The sequence below is a fragment of the Catharus ustulatus genome, chromosome 5 (assembly GCF_009819885.2).
Source record: "Catharus ustulatus isolate bCatUst1 chromosome 5, bCatUst1.pri.v2, whole genome shotgun sequence".
NCBI classification, from domain to species: Eukaryota; Metazoa; Chordata; class Aves; order Passeriformes; family Turdidae; genus Catharus; species Catharus ustulatus.
In genome coordinates, this window is record NC_046225.1 from 75041135 (window position 1) to 75060174 (window position 19040).

Sequence of the window (19040 nt, forward strand, 5' to 3'; positions counted from 1 at the left end):
GAGCGAGGCAGCGCGGGACAGGACCCGCCAGTGTCCCCCAGTGTCACCTCAGGGACCCCCCAGTGTCACCTCAGGGACCCCCCAGTGTCACCTCAGGGACCCCTCAGTGTCCCCCAGTGTCCCCTCAGGGATTCCCCAGTGTCTCACCAGGGACCCTCCAGTGTCCCTTAATGTCCCCCAGTGTCCCACCAGGGACCCCCCAGTGTCACCTCAGGGACCTCCCAATGTCCCCCAGTGTCACCTCAGGACCCCCAATGTCCCCCAGTGTCACCTCAGGGACCTCCCAGTGTCCCCCAGTGTCACCTCAGGGACCACCCAATGTCCGCCAGTGTCACCTCAGGGACCCCCCCAGTGTCCCCCAGTGTCACCTCAGAGGCTCCCCAGTGTCACCTCAGGGACTCCCCAGTGTCCGCCAGTGTCCCCTCAGAGACTCCCCAGTGTCCCCCAGTGTCCCCTCAGGGACCCGCCATTGTGCCCCAGTGTCACCTCAGGGACCCTCCCAATGTCCCCTCAGGGACCCCCACAATGTCCCCCAGTGTCACCTCAGGGACACCCCAGTGTCCTCTCAGGGGCCCCCCAATGTCCCCCAAGTCACCCTTGGGGACACCCAGTGACGTCCCCAGGCCCTGCTCCCAAACCCCTCCTGGACCCCGTGCAGGCTCCCCAGGACCTGTTTGAATGTTGAATGTCCCCCCAGATATCCAGCCAATGCCTCTTAGGGACACCCAGACCCCTCTGTGTGTGTGTCCCCCTGTCCCCTCCCACTGTTCCCAAAGCCCCTCCTTGGTGACACAGGACAGGAGCTCTTCTCTTTATTGCACCAGGAGCGCGGTGACCCCCACGTCCCCTCTCACCACCCAGCAAGGACAAGGAGCACCTTCCAGAGCACACAGCCCCCCAGGGTGTCCCTGGAGGTGTCCCCAAGGCTGTCCCCAAGTTTGGGGGTCACTTTTTGAGGAGCTGTGCCCGTGCCCGGTTGAGCTTTTCGGCCACGGCGCCGTCGGTGGCGGCCGAGCACCGCGCCAGCACCAGGCTCATCTCGGCCTCGTTCTTGCGCTCGATGGCCGCCTCGGCCGCCTGCTCCAGGTCCCTGCAGCACCAGAGAGCCGTGTGGGGACAGCACGGGGACAGCACGGGGACACAGGCCACCTCCAGCGTGTCATCGCTGCGCCACCACCCCAGCAGCTCCCGCTGTCCCCACCGGTGTCACCCCGCCAAACCCTCACTCCTGCCGTGCAGTGCCACCTCCCAGCCGTGCAGTGCCACCTCCCAGCCGTGCAGTGCCACCTCCCAGTGTCCCCCCGTGTCCCCAGGGTGTCCCCCCAGCACGCACCCCACCAGCACGAAGGCCTTGACGCGCTGCTCGGGCGGCACGCGCGGCGCGTACTTCTTGGCCTCGTAGCGGTTGTGGTGCTTGACGGCCACCTCCACGAAGGGCTGGGGAGAGAGGGAGAGCAGGAGAGGTGAGGGAGAGTGGGGAGAGGGGAGGAAGAGAGGGGAGAGGGGAGGAAGAGCAGGGGAGAGGTGAGGGAGAGCAGGGGAGAGGTGAGGGAGAGCAGGGGAGAGGGGAGGAAGAGCAGGAGAGAAGGGGAGAAGAGGAGAGAGGGGCTGGGGAGAGGAGGAAGAGGATGGAGAGATGGAGAGGGGAGGATGGGAGAGATGGAGAGGGGAGGAAGAGGGTGGGAGGGTTGGATAGGGGAGGAAGAGGATGGAGAGATGGAGAGAGGAGGAAGAGGATGGAGAGATGGAGAGAGGAGGAAGAGGATGGAGAGATGGAGAGGGGAGGAAGAAGATGGAGAGATGGAGAAGGGAGGAAGAGGATGGAGAGATGGAGAAGGGAGGAAGAGGATGGGAGGAGAGGAGGGAGGAGCTGGAGAGGGGAGGAAGAGCAGGGGAAAAAGGAGGGACTGGAGAGGAAGAGGATGGGAGAGATGAGAAGGGAGAAAGAGGATGGGAGAGATGGAGAGGGGAGGAAGAGGAAGAGTGTGAAACAGCCGGAATGGGGAGGAAGAGGAGGAAGGATTGGAGAGAGGAGGAAAAGAATGGTGGAATGGAGGAAAAGGATGGGAAGGCAAAGATGGGAGGGCTGGAGAAGGGAGGAAGAGGATGGAGGAGCTCAAGAGGGGTGGAAGGGCATGGGAGAACTGGAAGGGGGAGGAAGAGGATGGGACGGTTGGAGAGGGGAAGTGAGAGTGGGAAGGGCAGGGAGGGGAGGAAGAGGATGGGAGAGCTGGAATTGGGAAGAAGAGGATAGGAGGGCAGGGAGGAAGATGCTGGGATGAAGAAGAGGATGGGAGGGCAGGGAGGAAGATGCTGGGATGAAGAAGAGGATGGGAGGGCAGGGAGGAAGACGCTGGCATGAGGGGGTGACTCTCACCAGGTACCCAATGGGTGACTTCTTGCTCTTGGAGAATTTCTCCATCTCCTCCCAGTCCCCACGGGTGGCCAGGGCGTTGATCTTCAGCCACCAATACCTGGGGACAGCGGGGTCAGGGCTGTTCCTGGAGCCCCCCAGACCCCCCTGAGCCCATCCCCACCTCTTGTCCGGGATCCTGAAGTCCCTGTAGAGCTGCTCAGCGCGTTTGTGGTGCCCGTCCAGGATCAGGGTGTGCACGGTGTCGTGCAGGGACAGATCCAGGTAGGGCTTGTCCAGCTCCTCCTGCAGGTGCCGCTGCAGCCGCAGCAGCTTGATCTGCTCCTCCGTGGCCTGGGGCAGTGGGACAGCTCTGGGCTCCCTGTGCCAGCCTCCATGTCCCCAGCCCTGCCCTGTGCCAGCCTCCATGTCCCCAGCCCTGTCCCAGTCCTGTCCCAGCCCCAGAATTCCTGTCTCAGCCTCAGTGCCCCCATCCCAGCCCTGAGGCCCCTGTCCCAGCCCTGTCCCACCCTGAGGTGGCTGTCCCACCCCATAGTCACCATCCCAGCCCAGTTCAAGCCTTGGGGTCCCTGTCCCAGCCTCAGTGATCCCATCCCACTCCTGCTGTGCCTGTCCCAGCCTTGTTATCCCAATCTCAGCCTCCAGGTCCCCAGCCCAGCCTCAGTGTCCCTGTCCCAGCCCTGTGCCAGCCCCAGAGTTCCTGTTCCAGCCTCAGTGTCCCATTTCCAGTCTTGGGATCCCTGTCCCAGCCCTGAGGTCCCTGTCCCAGCCCTGAGGTCCCTGTCCCAGCCTCAGGGTCCCATCAGGGTCACAGTTCCAGGGTCATCATCCCAGCTTTGGGGTCCCTGTCCCAGCCTGTCCCAGCCTCCATGTCCCCATCCCAGCCATGCCCCTGGACAATCAATCACCCACCCAGCCAGCTTTGTCCTCAGGACAGGGACAGGTGACCTTGTCCCTGGTGTCCCCCTGTCCCCAGTGTCCCCCGTGGCACCTGGGTACTCCCACCTTAGCAGCAAAGTCGTTCTTGGCCTTGTAGAACTCGTCCAGGGCGTTCTGCAGGGCAGCCACGCGGCCCTCGATCCGCTGGGGGTGGCACGGGGACATGGCACAGGGACATGGCACAGGGACATGGCACAGGGACACAGACACAGCACAGCCATGTCATTCCCTGGGTGGGATCCCTCTAGGGATCCTGATTCCCTGTGTGGGATCCCAACCTCCGGGCAACCTCCCCAATTTCACACCCAGAGCCCCAGTCCCAAATCCAGACCCCTCAATCCCAAATCCAGATCTCCCAATCTCATATCCACAGCACCAATCCCAAATCCAGATCCCCCAATCCCACCCTGCTCACAACAATGACATAAATCCTGGAATTGTCCCTGCACTTTTCCCTGCCCTGTGCCTGGCAGTTCCCTGCCATTCCCCCATCCCAAATCCCCCAATCCTGAACCCCCAATCCCAGATCCCAAATCCAGATCCCCAATCCCACACTCACATCTCCAATCCCAAATCCAGATCCCCCAATCCCAAATCCAGATCCCCCAACTTCATATCCACAGCCCCAATCCCACACTCAGAGCCTCATTCCCATACCCAGATCCCAAATCCAGATCCCCCAATCTCATATCCACAGCCCCAATCCCAAATCCAGATCCCCAATCCCACACCCAGATCTCCAATCCCAAATCCAGATCCCCCAGTCTCAAATCCAGATCCCAAATCCAGATCCCCAATCCCACACCCAGATCTCCAATCCCAAATCCAGACCCCTCATCCCAAATCCCCAATCCCAAATCCCCCAATCCCAATCCCACCCCAGACCTGCTGGCTGTACCCCCCCTGCACGTGCAGGTTTCCCAGCTCCTGGTGGTTGTCGTCCTGGTTGTACAAATCCTTCAGCGTCTCGCGCTCCTGGTGCCGGCAGAACTGCGGGGACGGGGGGTTTTTTGGGGTACTCAGGATATTTTTGGGGGTGCTCAGGTTATTTTTGGGGTGCCCAGGGCAGTGTGGGGTCCCTGACCTGGCGGTACAGGCTCAGTGCCACGGGCTGGTTCTGCAGGGTCATGAAGAAAGAGCCGCGGTTCAGCTCGTTCTTGAGGTGCAGCACGACCGTGTACACTGGGACAGGGACAGGGACAGGGACAGGGACAGGGACAGGGACAGTGGGGTTGGGGGGCACAGAAAGGTTTGGGTAGTTTGTTGTTGGTTTTTTCTGCATCTCTTGATCCCCTCTGTGCCCCCCTGACCCCCCCCAACACCCCAAAATGTTCCCCAAATCCTCCCCCAGACCCCAAAAGGTTCTCCCACATCCCAAAATGTTCCCAAGAGGCTCCACAAAGACCCCAAAACATTCCCAAGGGGCTCTCCCAAACCCCAAAACATTCTCAAGGCACTTCCACCAACACCAAAACATTCCCAAGGGACTCACCCTGATCCCAAAATTTTGCCAAGGGGCTCTCCCAGACCCCAAAACATTCCCAAGGGGTTCCCCCAGACCCCAAAACATTCTTAAAGTGCTCCCTTAGACCCCAAAATGTTGCCAAGGGGCTCTCCCAGATCCCAAAACAATCCAAAGATGCTCTCCTAGACCCAAAAAAATTCCCAAGGGGCTCCCCCAGACCCCAAAACATTCTCAAGGCACTTCCACCAACCCCAAAACATTCCCAAGATGCTCTCCCAGATCCCAAAACATTCCTAAGATGTGCCCCCCCAGATCCCAAAATCCCAAAACATTCTCAAGGCACTTCCACCAACCCTAAAACATCCCTAAGGGTCTCTCCCAGATCCCAAAACATTCCCAAGGGGCTCTCCCAAACCCCAAAACGTTCCCAAAGTGCTCTCCCAGATCCCAAAACATCCTCAAGGGTCTCTCCCAGCCCCCACCACATCCCCAAGTGTCTCCCCAGCCGTCCCTGTCCCCCAGCCGCTGTCCCCTCACCCAGGTCGGTGTCCCCGCTCTCGATGGCCTTGCCCAGGGCCAGTTTGCTGCGTTTCATCTTCAGCAGCAGCGGCACCTGCTCGCCCGAGCGGGGCTCGTACTCCAGCAGCTGTGGGGGCATGGGGGGTGGCTACCCAGGGACACCCCTGGGCTACTGAACATCCCCTGGGCTACTGAACACCCCCTGGGCTACTGAACATCCCCCTGGGCCACTGAACATCCTCTGGGCCACTGAACATCCCCTGGGCCACAGAACACCCTGATGGCCACTCAGAGACCCCCCCCATGGCCACTGAACACCCCCCTGGGCTACTGAACATCCTCATGGCCACTGAGGGACCCCCTGGGCCACTGAACATCCCCTGGGCCACTGAACATCCCCCTGGGCTACTGAACACCCTCACGGCCACTGAACATCCTCATGGCCACCCAGGGACCCCCTGGGCCACTGAACACCCCCTGGGCCACTGAACATCCCCCTGGGCCACTGAACACCCCCTGGGCCACTGAACATCCCCCTGGGCCACTGAACACCCCCTGGGCTACTGAACACCCTCATGGCCACCCAGGGACCCCATGGGCCACTGGGCACCCCAATGGCCAGCACAGGTCCACCCTGGGCCAGCTCTGATCAGCCCTGATGACCAGCTCAGTGCCCATCTTTTGGCCAGTTCAGTGCCCACCTTGATGCCCAGCTGAGTGCCCACCTTTTGGCCAGCTGATGCCCACCTTTTGGCCAGCTGATGCCCACCTTATGGCCAGCTCAGTGCCCACCTTTTGGCCAGCTGATGCCCACCTTTTGGCCAGCTCAGTGCCCATCTTATGGCCAGCTGAGTGCCCACTTTTTGGCCAGCTCAATGCCCACCTTTTGGCCAGCTCAGTGCCCACCTTTTGGCCAGCTCAGTTTTGACCAGCTGATGCCCACCTTTTGGCCAGCTCAGTTTTGGCCAGCTCAGTGCCCACCTTTTGGCCAGCTGATGCCCACCTTTTGGCCAGCTGATGCCCACCCTGATGGCCAGTTCAGTGCCCACCTTTTGGCCAGCTGATGCCCACCTTGATGGCCAGCTCGGCGCGGCCGCAGTCGTAGGCGCGCGTGGCGATGTCCGAGTACGAGATCCCCGCCGTGTCCCCCAGCTTCTGGTTGATGGCCTGGGCCACCTCCTCGTCAGACTTGTCCTTCTGCTGCACCTGTGGGGCCAGCCAGGCGTGTCCCCAGTGTCCCCAGGTGTCCCCAGCCCCCGGCCCAGGCAGCCCCCTGACCTTGTAGCAGGCCCAGTGTGCCAGGATGCGGCTGACGCCCTGGATCTCCGGCAGCCGCAGGAACTCGCAGATCCGGATGGCCAAGGGGTACAGGCGGCGCAGCACCAGCCTGGGGACACGGGGACGGGGGGTCAGGGGACAGGGGGGGCAGGGGGACATGGAGGGGACAGGGGACACCAGGGGACAGGGGGACATGGAGAGGACAGGGGACACGGAGACAGGGACACAGAGGTCAGGGGACACTGGGGGCAGGGGGACATGGAGGGGACAGGGGACACATGGAGGGGACAGGGAGTTGAGGAGCTGGGCTGGGTTCAGGAGGTCCCCAAGTGCTTGGAGCTGCTCAGCTCCTGGATATGGGAATGGGATGGGAAATGTGGGATGGGAATTTGGGATGGGAATGTGGGATGGGAAATGTGGGATGGGAAATGTGGGATGGGAATTTGGGATGGGAAATGTGGGATGGGAATTTGGGATGGGAATTTGGGATGGGAAATGTGGAATGGGAATCTGGGATGGGAAATGTGGGATGGGAATTTGGGATGGGAATTTGGGATGGGAAATGTGGGATGGGAATCTGGGATGGGAATTTGGGATGGGGAATGTGGGATGGGGAATTTGGGATGGGAATTTGGGATGGGAATTTGGGATGGGGAATGTGGGATGGGAATTTGGAATGGGAATTTGGGATGGGGAATGTAGGACAGGGAAGGTGGGATGAGGATATGAAGATAGGGACTGTGGGATGGGAAATTTGGGATGGGGAATTTGGGATGGGGAATGTAGGACAGGGAAGGTGGGAATGAGAACAGCATGGGGACTGTGCAGAATTTGGGATGGGGAATTTGAGATGAGATTTTGGGACATGCTAACAGCACAGGGACTGTGCAGAATTTGGGATGGGAAGCACAGGAAGGCTCAGGACACTCCCAGGAGCTTTGGGGCTCTCACCTGTCCAGCAGCACCTCGATGGTGAGCTGTTTGTATCTGCAGGGACAGTCAAGGCACATTTGGGAGCAGCAGTGCCCCAGGCAGGCCCTGCCCCCCCTCCAGGCTGGCTGTGAGCAGGATACTGGGTGAAGGTGAGCGGGATCCCGATCTGGTAGTCCCGGATGGCGTTGAGCACCCGCAGGTCCTGGCACATCCGCACAAACCCCTCCGGGGGAAACCTGTCCAGGAAACACTTCCCAAAGGAAGCTGCCTGTGGGATTGGGGGGAAAATCACAGGGAAAATCCTTCAGTCTCAGCCTCTGCTGCTGTGTCTGTGCTCAGACAGTGCTGGGGGCAGGCAGGGAATGCAGAGATTGGTGAGCAGGGAAATGGGATTGACAAAAGAGACGGAACAGAAATGAGGTTTTAACCCCCCAGCTCAATTCTGCCAGTCTGTGAGAGCAGGATTTTGAACAGCCTCCTGCAAGGGTTTTCCATCCTTTCTGCCACATAAACCACTCCATTCTGCATTTCTCAGCTGCCAAAGCCTGCTGGCACCTCATCTCTCTGTATCACAATCCACCAGCAGAAACCTTGTCACTGCAGCTCCTCACATGTTTTCTGCTGCTGCTGCTGGGAGGGATAAGGATTTGACAGGAAGGTCTCACAGGTATGTATGAAAAACGGAAAAATCTTTGAATGTAGAATTTGAAGAAGGAATAGAAATGATAGCAAGTTTTGATATAGAATTGTTGAGCCAGTCTGATTGGGTAACTAGAAGGCAAAGAGCAAGTGAGTTGCTTTTTATGACTCTGAGAAAAGGATAAATGCACCTCAAACAAAAGATTTTTTTACCAAGCAAAGAGATTTTCACAGGCAAACAAGAAAGCCAATGCTACAAGTAGAGAAAAAAATCCCAGAATTTTCCACTGCAAGAAAACTGAAAAACAATTTTTAGTTTAAACTGCACCACACTAACTTTTGGTGATTAGAAAATAGTGACAGGAATGTGGCAATGTCAGCAGTTGTGATGGGCTGTAGAAAACAGTGAAGGTATTGATTGGTTGTCAGGTTTTAAGATGCACATCACAATACAGGATGGGATAAAAACTATCTGTTCTATCACCATCTGCTGAGGGTGGGGCAGTGATCCTGATCTCCATGGGAGATATTCTGCTAATGGGCCATCCATTGAAACCAGGCAGGGCATTGTTCTTTATCTTTTCACAACCCATCCTTCCTCCAGCCAGTCATTTTCTGCTCATGGCCATTGAGTCCCACTGTGGCACTGATAAAATTACTGCATCCCATTGGGAGTTGCTCCAGCCAGGGGGAAGAGCCCAACATTTCTTACCAAGATAAAAACAGAGGTTTTGGGACACTAAGGGAGCCCCTTTCTCCACTGGACTCCAGAGGAAAACCGGATTTCTCCACATCCCCACTGGAGCTCCGGAGGGAAACTGCACCTTGTACAGGAGCACTGCTCCAACTGAGCCACATCTGTCACTGCAGGAGGATGCAGCCACCATGGGATGGGACTGCTGCCAACACCCTGCCTGACGGGTGTCAGGTTGTACTCTGACTGTGTCAGGGTTTGGGGTTTGTTCTTTGTAGTGCTGTATTTCTATTTTAATTTCCCTAGTAAAGAACTGTTATTCCTAATTCCCATATCTTTGCCTGAGAGCCCAATGATTTCAAAATGATAATAATTTGGAGGGAGGGGTTTACATTCTCCATTTCAAAGAGAAGCTCCTGCCTTTCTCAGCACACACCTGTCCTCCAAACTAAAACAGCAACTTTTCATTCTTTGTCCATATATAAGCCACACCTGATTATAAGCCGCACTTTGGGTTTGGACCAAAATTTTAGTCAAAGTGGTGCAGCTTATAATGGTGAAATTACTGTAATTGTAACCAGAACTGGAATTTACTTCAGACAAACCCACAGCTGTGGCTGTCAGGCTGTGGGCTGGGCTCTGTCACCACAACCCCTGAATTCCTGAATCATTTGGATACAACAAACAGCATTTTAAATGATAAATAAATTGCTGCATCATTTAAATATAACAAACAGCATTTTAAAGAGCCACCTGCAGCCCTGCATTGCCCATTTCAGTTCTTGCAGGCTGTTTTTTGCCTCAGCTCACCCTCAGCAGGGATTTCTGTGTCTCAGGCTCGTGCTCGTAGCCCGCGGCCTCGATGCACTGGCCCACGGCCTCGGGCAGCAGCTGCTGCTCCCGGATCTCCCGCAGGTACTCGTCGGCTTTCTGGCTCTCCTTCTGCAGGAAAACAGGAATGGGGGACCCCTGGGACACTGAGCCCTGGGGGTCCCACCCCAGTGGGTGTTTGGGAACAGGGGGTACCTCGTACTCCTTCTGAGCCTCCAGCAGCAGAGCGCCCGGAGCCATGGAGGCGATGCGGAAAATCTCCTGGCTGGCCTCTGCAGGGAGGGGGACACGGCGTGGTGAGGGGCTGCTCCAGCCTGGGGGCACCTGATCCCAGTGCCAGGAGCTGCACCTTAAACCCCATCCCATCATATCCCATCCTATTCTCATCCCATCCCATCATATCCCATCCTATTCTCATCCCATCCCATCCCATCCCATCCCATCCCATCCCATCCCATCCCATCCCATCCCATCCCATCCCATCCCATCCCATCCCATCCCATCCCATCCCATCCCATCCCATCCCATCCCATTCCCACCCAGGGACACTTCCACTGTCCCAGGTGGATCCAGCCTGGCCTTGGACACTCCAGGGATCCAGGGGCAGCCCCAGCAAATCTGGGAATTCCAGCCCAGCCCCTCCCCACCCTCCCAGGCAGGAATTCCTTGCCCACATCCCAGCCCAATCTCCCCTTTCCCTGTGTCCTGTCCCTCCAGCCCTTGTCCCCAATTCCAGCTCTCCTGGAGCCCCTGCAGGGACTCTGAGCATTCCCTGGAATTTTCCCTTCCCAGCTCTCTCAGAGCAAAACAGCTCCAGAATCCTGGAATGGTTTGGGTTAGAAAAGACTTTAAATCCCATCCATTCCATCCCATCCATCAACTATCCCAGGTGGATCCATCCTGCCCTTGGACACTGCAGGGATCCAGGGGCAGCCCCAGCAAATCTGGAATTCCTGTGCCAGGCTCCCACATCCCAGACTGACCTGGGATCTCGTGCAGGAACTCGTGGGAGCTGCGGGACAGGATCCTGACCCCGTCCAGCTCGGGCACCAGGTGGGAATCCTCATCCAGGACAAAGCTGGGCTCCAGCTAAGGGCTGGGCATGGACACAGCTCCGGGGGCAACCCCAACATGGCCAGGACACCACAGAGTGGAAGGAATCTCATGGGATGGGGGAGGACATGGGAATGTCCCATGGGATGGGGAAGGATCTGGGTGCATTCCAGGGAACAGGAACATCCCATGGATGGGGGAAGGATCTGGGAATATCCCACGGGACAGAAAAGGGCCTGGGAACATCCCATGGGATGGGAAAGATTTGGGATCATCCCTGGGGACAAAGGAAGGACCTGGGCACATCCCAGGGAACAGGAACATCCCATGGGATGGGGAAGGGCCTGGGAACATCCAATGAGATGGGAGAATGACCTGGAAATATCCCATGGGATGAGGAAGGACTTGGGAACATCCCATGGGATGGGGAAGAACCTGGGAATATCCCATGGGACAGAGAAGGACCTGGGAACATCCCATGGGATGGGGGAGGACGTGGGAATATCCCTGGGGACAGGGGAAGGACCTGGGAGCATTCCAGGGAACAGGAGCATCCCACGGGATGGGGAAGGACCTGAGAGCGTCCCATGGGATGGGGGAATGACCTGGGAGCATTCCAACGAGCAGGAATATCCCATGGGATGGGGAAGGGCCTGGGAACATCCCTGGGGACAAGAGAAGAACCTGGGAACATCCCTGGGGACAGGGGAAGGACCTGGGAACATCCCAGGGAACAGGAATATCCCATGGGATGAGGAAGGACTTGGGAACATCCCATGGGATGGGGAATGACCTGGGAACACCCCACGGGCCAGGACAGCCAGGGAACCCCCAGGGGCAGCAGAGTGGGTGCCACAGGAGGTGGCAGCAGCCCTGGGGTGTCCCTGCTCCCAAAGGATACCGGATGCACTCCGAGGAATTGCCCACCACCATCAGCTGCCGCTCCCAGGCCAGCACCACGGCTCGCTGCCGGCTCCGGGGCCGCGTGCACCTGGGGGACCCCAGCCCATCAAACCCGGCCCCTGGGGTCCCCAAATCTGCATCAGGGACACCTGAGGGTCCCACAGAGCCGAGGGGACCCCAGGGAAGGCTGGGGGTGGCACTGCCAGGGTTTGGTTTGCTCACCAAACCATCTGCTTGGGCGGGGAGCGGATGCCGGTGTTGAACTCGCAGAACTTTTCCTGTGGGAGAGGAGAGGAGAGGAGAGGAGAGGAGAGGAGAGGAGAGGAGAGGAGAGGAGAGGAGAGGAGAGGAGAGGAGAGGAGAGGAGAGGAGAGGAGAGGAGAGGAGAGGAGAGGAGAGGAGAGGAGAGGAGAGGAGAGGAGAGGAGAGGAGAGGAGAGGAGAGGAGAGGAGAGGAGAGGAGAGGAGAGGAGAGGAGAGGAGAGGAGAGGAGAGGAGAGGAGAGGAGAGGAGAGGAGAGGAGAGGAGAGGAGAGGAGAGGAGAGGAGAGGAGAGGAGAGGAGAGGAGAGGAGAGGAGAGGAGAGGAGAGGAGAGGGCTCAGGGACACACCTGGGGAGGTGGGAATGTGTGGGGTGGGTGCTGTGCCACCACAGGGCCCCATGGAAGCTTCCAGACCCAGCTCTGGAAGGAACCAGAGCTCCAAGCAAGATGGGAAGAAATTCCTGCATCTCCCAGAAAGGATTTGGGAGGCAGGGAAAGAAACAGCATGAGCCCCAGGGTTCTGCCCCAGAAACCCCAAAGGAACCCCAAAATGACCCCCCAAAGATCCCTCAGGGCGGGTGGGCTCACCTTGAGCGAGGCTGTGCCCATCCAGACGGTGCCAGAGTCGCAGAAGAGGGCGAGGTGCCGGTGGGTGAAGGACACGGCCATGTGCAGGAACGGCCCCGCCGAGGGGCTCAGCCCAGGGGGGCTCTGCAGGGACAGGGGGGTCACAGGGACAGCAGTGGGGTTCAGAGTGACCCCCAGGGATGTGGTCAGAACAGGGCCCAGCCCTCAGATCTTTTTCACACTGGGGCCAGGGAGAGTGGGAGGAAGGGGTGGGAGAGAGATGGGGGGGACTGGGAGTGTCCATGGGATGGGGAAGGACCTGGGAGCATCCCAGGGGACAGGGGAAGGATCTGGGGACATCCCAAGGGACAGTGGGGACAGCAGGGCCATCCCAAATGCCCTCACCACCACGGAGCAGGAGGTGTTGTCCAGCAGGAAGAGCTCCTGTCCCACGGCCAGCAGCACCACGGTCACCCTGTCCTGGGACAGCACGGCCCAGCACGGCGGGGGCTTCTGCAGGCCTGGGGACAGGGGACAGAGGGACAGATTGGCAGCAGGGACAGAGGGGACATAGAGGGACAAGGGGACACAGAGGGACAAGGCCACACCCACCAGGGACCTCGGGCAGGCGGCGCAGTTTGAGGTCGTCGATGTTGGTGGCGAGGGAGAAGCGCAGCGCTCCCGTCAGGATGGCCACGCCTGTCCCGAACTCCGTGTGGAAAACCTGAGCCTCCAGCACGTGGTTCTGCAGCACCTCCTGTGCCAGGACACGGGCATGGCACTTGGGGACATTGGGGACACTGGGGCACGCAGGGCTGGGCTCATGCAGGGGTGAGCAGGGGAATTGGTGCCCTCGGGGATGGAGCCCAGCACCCCCCAAACCCCAGCCAGGGCATCTCAGGAGTGGCAGAACAAGGAGGGAATGAAAAACGGGAGATTGGGGTGGGATATTGGGGAGGGGGTGGGATGGAATTCCCAAATTTGCTGCCCCTGGATCCCTGGCAGTGCCCAAGGTCAGGTTGGATCCACCTGGGACAGTGGGAGTGTCCCTGCCCAGGCTGTGAGGTCCCTTCCCACCTTCCCCATCCCAAATCCCACCCCAAACCCCAGTCCCTCACGTTTCCCATGCTGAAGTGCCTCTTGAACTCGCAGAACAGGTTGTAGACCAGGACAGTCCCGTCCTCCTGGATGCACAGCAGGTCCTCCCCTGCTGTCCAGCCCAGGTGCACCAGGCGGCCGCTCTTCCACTGGGAACGCACGGAAGGGTCAGCCCTGACAGCCCCAACAGGGACACACCGGGCTCAGGGCAGGGCTGAGCTCTGACAGCTTGTCCAGAGCTTGGACACCTCATCCAGAGATCCAACACCTCATCCAGAGCTTGGACACCTCATCCAGATGTCCAACATCTCATCCAGAGATCCAAAACCTCATCTTGAGATTGAATACCTCATCCCAAGGTCCAGTACCTCATCCAGATGTCCAACATCTCTATCCAGAGATCCAAGATCTCATCCAGCGGTTGGACACCTCATCCAGATGTCTAAGATCTCATCCAGAGATCCAACATCTCATCCAGAGATCCAAAACCTCATCTAGAGATTGAATACCTCATCCAGAGATTCAAAACCTCATCCAGATGTCCAACATCTCATCCAGATGTCCAAGATCTCATCCAGAGATCCAACATCTCATCCAAAAGTCCAACACCTCATCCTGAGGTTGGACTCCTCATCCAGAGATCCAACATCCCACCTGGCTCTGCAGGTCCCTGCAGTTGTGGCACTGTCCCTCCACTGCCCTGTGTCCCCCCAGGCAGGGGGGAGGAAGGACATTCCTGTGGCTCCAAACCCATCCCATCCTCCCATCCCAGGGCAGCAGCAGGAAAGGATTCTCCCACTCCAAACCCCATTCCATGCTCTCATCCCAGACCCAGACAGGATTAAGGGAGGATTCTCCTCCTGCACAATTCTCCTTCTCCAAACTTCATCCCATCCCATCCTCCCATCCCAGGGCAGCAGGGAAAGGATTCTCCTGCTCCAAACCCCATTCCATGCTCTCATCCCAGACCCAGACAGCATTAAGGGAGGATTCTCCTCCTGCACAATTCTCCTGCTCCAAACCCATCCCATCCTCATCTCCCATCCCTCACCAGCAAGGAATGGATTCTCCTGCTCCAAACCCATCCCATCCTCTCCCATCCCAGGGCAGCTCCCTGTCCCTAGACCCCTCCCAGCTCACCGGGACGCTGGCCAGGAGCAGCCCCGAGGCCGAGTAGATCTCCAGGAGCGGGCGGGCACTGGGGGTCTTGTCCCGCCGGGAATTCCTCAGCAGGGCTGGGAGGAGGAGAAGGAGGGGACACTCCCTGAGCCACCACTGGCACAGCCCCAGCTCGGGGAGGGCGCTCAGTGGGGGCTGCACCCACCGATGGGACCCCCATACGGGGCAGCTGCCACCACGCAGTCGCGCAGGTCCTCCCGCAGCCCCCATTCCATGGAGTAGAGCTCCAGCTTCCTGTGGGACATGGATGGAGGGATGGAGGGATGGAGGGATGATGGAGGGATGGATGGATGGATGATGGATGGATGGATGGATGATGGATGGATGGAGGGATGGATGGATGGATGGATGGATGGATGATGGATGGATGGATGGATGGATGGATGGATGGATGATGGATGGATGATGGATGGATGATGGATGGATAATGGATGGATGATGGATGGATGGATGATGGATGGATGATGGATGATGGATGGATGGATGGAGGGATGGATGGATGGATGATGGATGGATGGATGGATGATGGATGGATGGATGGATGGATGGAGGGATGGACAGACATGTGGCAGGCACAGGGATGGGGGAATGCCCACCCCCAAAGCAGCCCTCAAACACCCCTGACAGACCCCAGGAGCCCCGAGACCCCCAGGAACCCCCAGACCAACCCAAGGACCTGGGGCCACCTTGGGACCCCCCCCAGTAACCACAGGAGCCTCCTCCCAGCCAACCCCAGGAGCACCCTCGGGACCCCCATCCCAGCCAGCTCCAAGATCCATGGGCACCACAAGACCCCTTCAAGAATCCTCCAAACCCCACAGACACCCCCGGGACCCCCACCCCAGCCAGCCCCAAGAGCACCCAGGGACCCCCTCCACCATCCCTGGGACTCCCGTCCCCGCCAGCCCCGTGGCCACCCCAGAAGCTCCGAAACAGCCCCTGAACCCCACCCCAGCCATCTCCGTGACCCCCTCTCCATCCCCCCGAGCACCCCCGGGCCTCCTTCCCAGGCAGCCCCAACACCCATCGCCACCCCCGGGCAGCCCCGAGCCCCTCAGGCATCCCCGGGACCCCCGGGCAGCCTTGGGTCGGTGCCGCCGCCGCTGCCCCTCACCGGTAGAAGGTCTCCTCGCCCAGCGGGTTCCAGTTGGCCGTGTAACAATCCATGGTGCGGCCGGCACGGGGGAACCGGGATGGGCTGAGGGGAACCGGGACCGAGACCGGGATCGGGACCCCGCGGTCCCGGCGCCTCCCTCAGCGCGTCACGCTCTCACGTCGCGCCGTGACGCCGGGTTGGACGCCGCCATCTTGGTTGAGGGCGCGAGTAGATGAATGGGGCATCGCCGCCATCTTGGGTGAGGGCAGTGGGCAAACTGGAACCGCCGCCATCTTGGGTGAGGGCAGTGAGAAAGGGGAACCGTCGCCATCTTGGGTGAGGGCAGAGAGAAAAGGGAACCGCAGAAAGGGGAACCGCCGCCATTTTGGATGAGGGCACAGGCCTTGTCCCCCAAAGTGTCGCCTGTCCCCAAAGATTTCCCCCCTCCCCCAAAATCTCCGTTGTCCCCGCAGTGTGTTCCCACTTCCTCAAGAGGCGTCTTATCCCCAAAGGCGTCCCCCAAGGTATCTGTCACACACAGTGTTCCCACAGGTCTCTCTTTATTTCCTGCTGCTGGAAATCCAGGAAGGGGTGCCATGGCGGTGCCAGGGTTGGAGTGCTGTGGTGGAGTCCCGGAGCTGGGGTGCCAAGGCAGTGCCACATGTCCTAGGCTGGCGGTGCCACACATGCCAGGCAGTGGGGCCGTGGTGGTGTTTCGTGTCCCGGGATCGTGGCGGTGCCGTGTCGGTGCTGCGGTGCCAGGATTGGGGGTGGAGTGCTGGGGTGACGCCTCGTGTCCTGGGGCCGGGATTGGGGTGCCACAGCGGTGCCGTACGTGCCAGGGTTCGGGTGCCACGGCAGAGCCAAGCGTGCCATGGCAGCGCCTCATGCCCAGGGTCACGGCGCCTCGCTGGGGCTGGAGCTGGGGTGCCATGGCAGCGCCTCACGCGCCACCCATCCCAGACCCCATGGTGGACTCAGGCCCTACTTGGTGCCATCCCCCAAATCACAGCGGTAGTGAAAGATCTGGAATTTCAGCAGAGTGCCCAGCAGCGAGGGGTACGAGCTGCCCACCTTGCGGAACCCCTGCCCCTCGTAGAGCCGCTGCGCCGCCACCTGCACCATGGAGGTGCTGAGCACCACGGCGCCGTAACCGCGGGCGCGGGCGAATGCCAGCACCTCCCGGCACAGCGCCCGCGCCAGCCCGCGCCCGCGGTGCTCCCGGCTCACCGACATCCTCTTCAGCTCCAGCTCTCCCCGGCCCGCGGGCACCGCCGCCACCATGCCCGCCACGGTGCCGCCCTCCTCGGCCACCCAGAAGCAGCGGTCGGGCGCCCGCAGGTACGAGCCGGCCACGTCGCACAGGTCGGTGCCCAGCGCGTCGCGCACGTACTCGGCGCTGAGCGAGCGCACCAGCACCCAGAGCAGCACCAGCGCCAGCGCCACCGCGCCCAGGCCCAGCACCCAGGAGCCGGCGGCTGCCCGCGCGGCCACGAACACGGCCAGCAGCGCCAGGCGCACCCGCGCCGCCCGCAGCACGTGTCGGAAGCCGGCCGGAGCGTGCTCCAGGATGCCGCGGGCGAACAGAGCCCGCACGGCCTCGTAGTCCTGGTCCTGGTACTGCCGGATGCGGAACGACGCCATGGGGGCACCTGTGGGGTGGGACAGAGGGAAGTGGTGTGGGTGGGGGGGAGCAGGGTACAACAGGTCCTGGCACTGGGGTGGGACTGGGGGTCAGGGCAGTGTCATGGATGGGGACCCTCAGGTTACACACAGATCCCATCCCTGGGGTGGTACAGGGGGTCAGGGCAGTGCCAGGATGGGGACCCCCAGGACACTGCCAGATCCTGTCCCCAGGGTGGTACAGGGGGGTCAGGACAGTGCCCACCTTCACAGGGACACCCAGGGTGTCCCCAAACCCATCCCTGGGGTGGTACAAGGGATCAGGACAGTGCCCACCTTCACAGGGACACCCAGGATAACCCCAGATCCTGTCCCTGGGGTGGTACAGGAGGGTCAGGGCAGTGCCATGGATGGGAACCCCAGGACACCTCCAGATCCCGTCCCTGGGGTGGTACAGGGGGGTCAGGACAGTGCCCACCTTCACAGGGATGCCCTGGGTGTCCCCAAACCCATCCTTGGGGCGGCACAAGGGGTCAGGGCAGTGCCCACCTTCACAGGAACCTCCAGGATAACCCCAGACCCATGTTTGGGATGCCACAGGGGGGTCAGGACAGTGCCCACCTTCATAGGGACACCCTGGGTGTCCCCAAACCCATCCCTGGGGTGGCACAAGGGGTCAGGGCAGTGCTGGTGACGCTCTCACCAAAAAGCAAGGGGGATAAAATTGGGGGAGGGTCCCTTCCCCTCCTTGATGGCCCCCCAGGAGTTCACCCCCGACCCCAGCTGGGCAGGGGGTTTAACCGGGACACCCTGCGTGGGCAGCAGGGGCACTGGGGGGCACAGGGGAACAGCAGCAGGATCTAGGGGTGCCCCTCCCCGCTCCTCGAGACCCCGGAACTCACCGGGAGCCGCGGCACGACCCGCCCCGTGCAAAGATGGGCAACCCGTGGGCACCGTCCTTTGCCCGCCGTGCCGTGCCGTGCCGTGCCGTGCCAGAGCGGGGCAAAAGGACAAGGAGCGGGGCACGGCCACAGGAGGGGACACGGGGACGGGCAGGGACACGGGCACAGCCCCCTCCCACCCCCGGGGGCCGCTCAGGGTTTGGGCGGACTGGGCACAGCGAAGGGAAGGGGATGGGGGTCCCCAAACTGCGCCAAACCCCCCCCCCCAAAAAACCCCAAAATCCCTCCCAGCGCCCCCCCCACCTGCTGCTACCGGCGCTGTCGCTCCTCAAACCGGGGCCGGCGGCTCTGCAGCTCCTCGGGACAAACCTGGGGGGGTCTCAGTAACCCCCCAGCACCACACCGAGGTTGTTTTTTTTTGGGGGGGTCTTTTTCCCGCAGCCCCCAGCCCGGCCTGTGCCGGCGGCTCCCAGCGCTGGAGGTGCCGGATGCGTTCAGCCCATTGTTCTGCGCCGCTCTGGGCGGGGGGGCTCGCTCAGATCTGGGGGGGCTCGCTCAGCTTTGGGGGGGCTCCGGTGGCAGCCCGGGGGGGACACCCCCACTTCGGGCCGTGCTGGGGCCGGCGGAGGCTCCGGTGAGCGCAGGCGCCGAGCGGAGAGCGCTGCCCCTGCCGGTGCTGGGTGATG

The 19040-nt window shown here is 60.5% G+C and overlaps 2 protein-coding genes across 2 annotated transcripts; both read right to left on the bottom strand.

The window, feature by feature from the left end:
• Nucleotides 1-787: 787 nt before the first annotated feature.
• Nucleotides 788-15993, bottom strand: VPS16 (VPS16 core subunit of CORVET and HOPS complexes). The gene is made up of 24 exons (XM_033059636.2): nucleotides 15848-15993; nucleotides 14879-14967; nucleotides 14695-14789; nucleotides 13575-13703; nucleotides 13069-13213; nucleotides 12862-12977; nucleotides 12478-12600; nucleotides 11851-11906; nucleotides 11627-11716; nucleotides 10656-10750; nucleotides 9868-9944; nucleotides 9652-9783; nucleotides 7649-7776; nucleotides 7527-7562; nucleotides 6576-6684; nucleotides 6369-6503; nucleotides 5316-5424; nucleotides 4398-4495; nucleotides 4199-4303; nucleotides 3380-3457; nucleotides 2538-2707; nucleotides 2378-2474; nucleotides 1334-1437; nucleotides 788-1090 (listed from the first exon to the last, which is right to left on the bottom strand). Exons 1-24 carry the CDS (start codon nucleotides 15898-15900, stop codon nucleotides 946-948), a joined length of 2514 nt encoding a protein of 837 aa, XP_032915527.1. The 5' UTR covers nucleotides 15901-15993; the 3' UTR covers nucleotides 788-945.
• A 379-nt stretch (nucleotides 15994-16372) lies between these two features.
• Nucleotides 16373-19040, bottom strand: NAT8 (N-acetyltransferase 8 (putative)). Its single transcript, XM_033059652.2, has 2 exons — nucleotides 18658-19040; nucleotides 16373-17481 (listed from the first exon to the last, which is right to left on the bottom strand). The coding sequence occupies exon 2, from the start codon at nucleotides 17471-17473 to the stop codon at nucleotides 16814-16816; it is 660 nt and encodes a 219-aa protein (XP_032915543.1). The 5' UTR covers nucleotides 17474-17481; nucleotides 18658-19040; the 3' UTR covers nucleotides 16373-16813.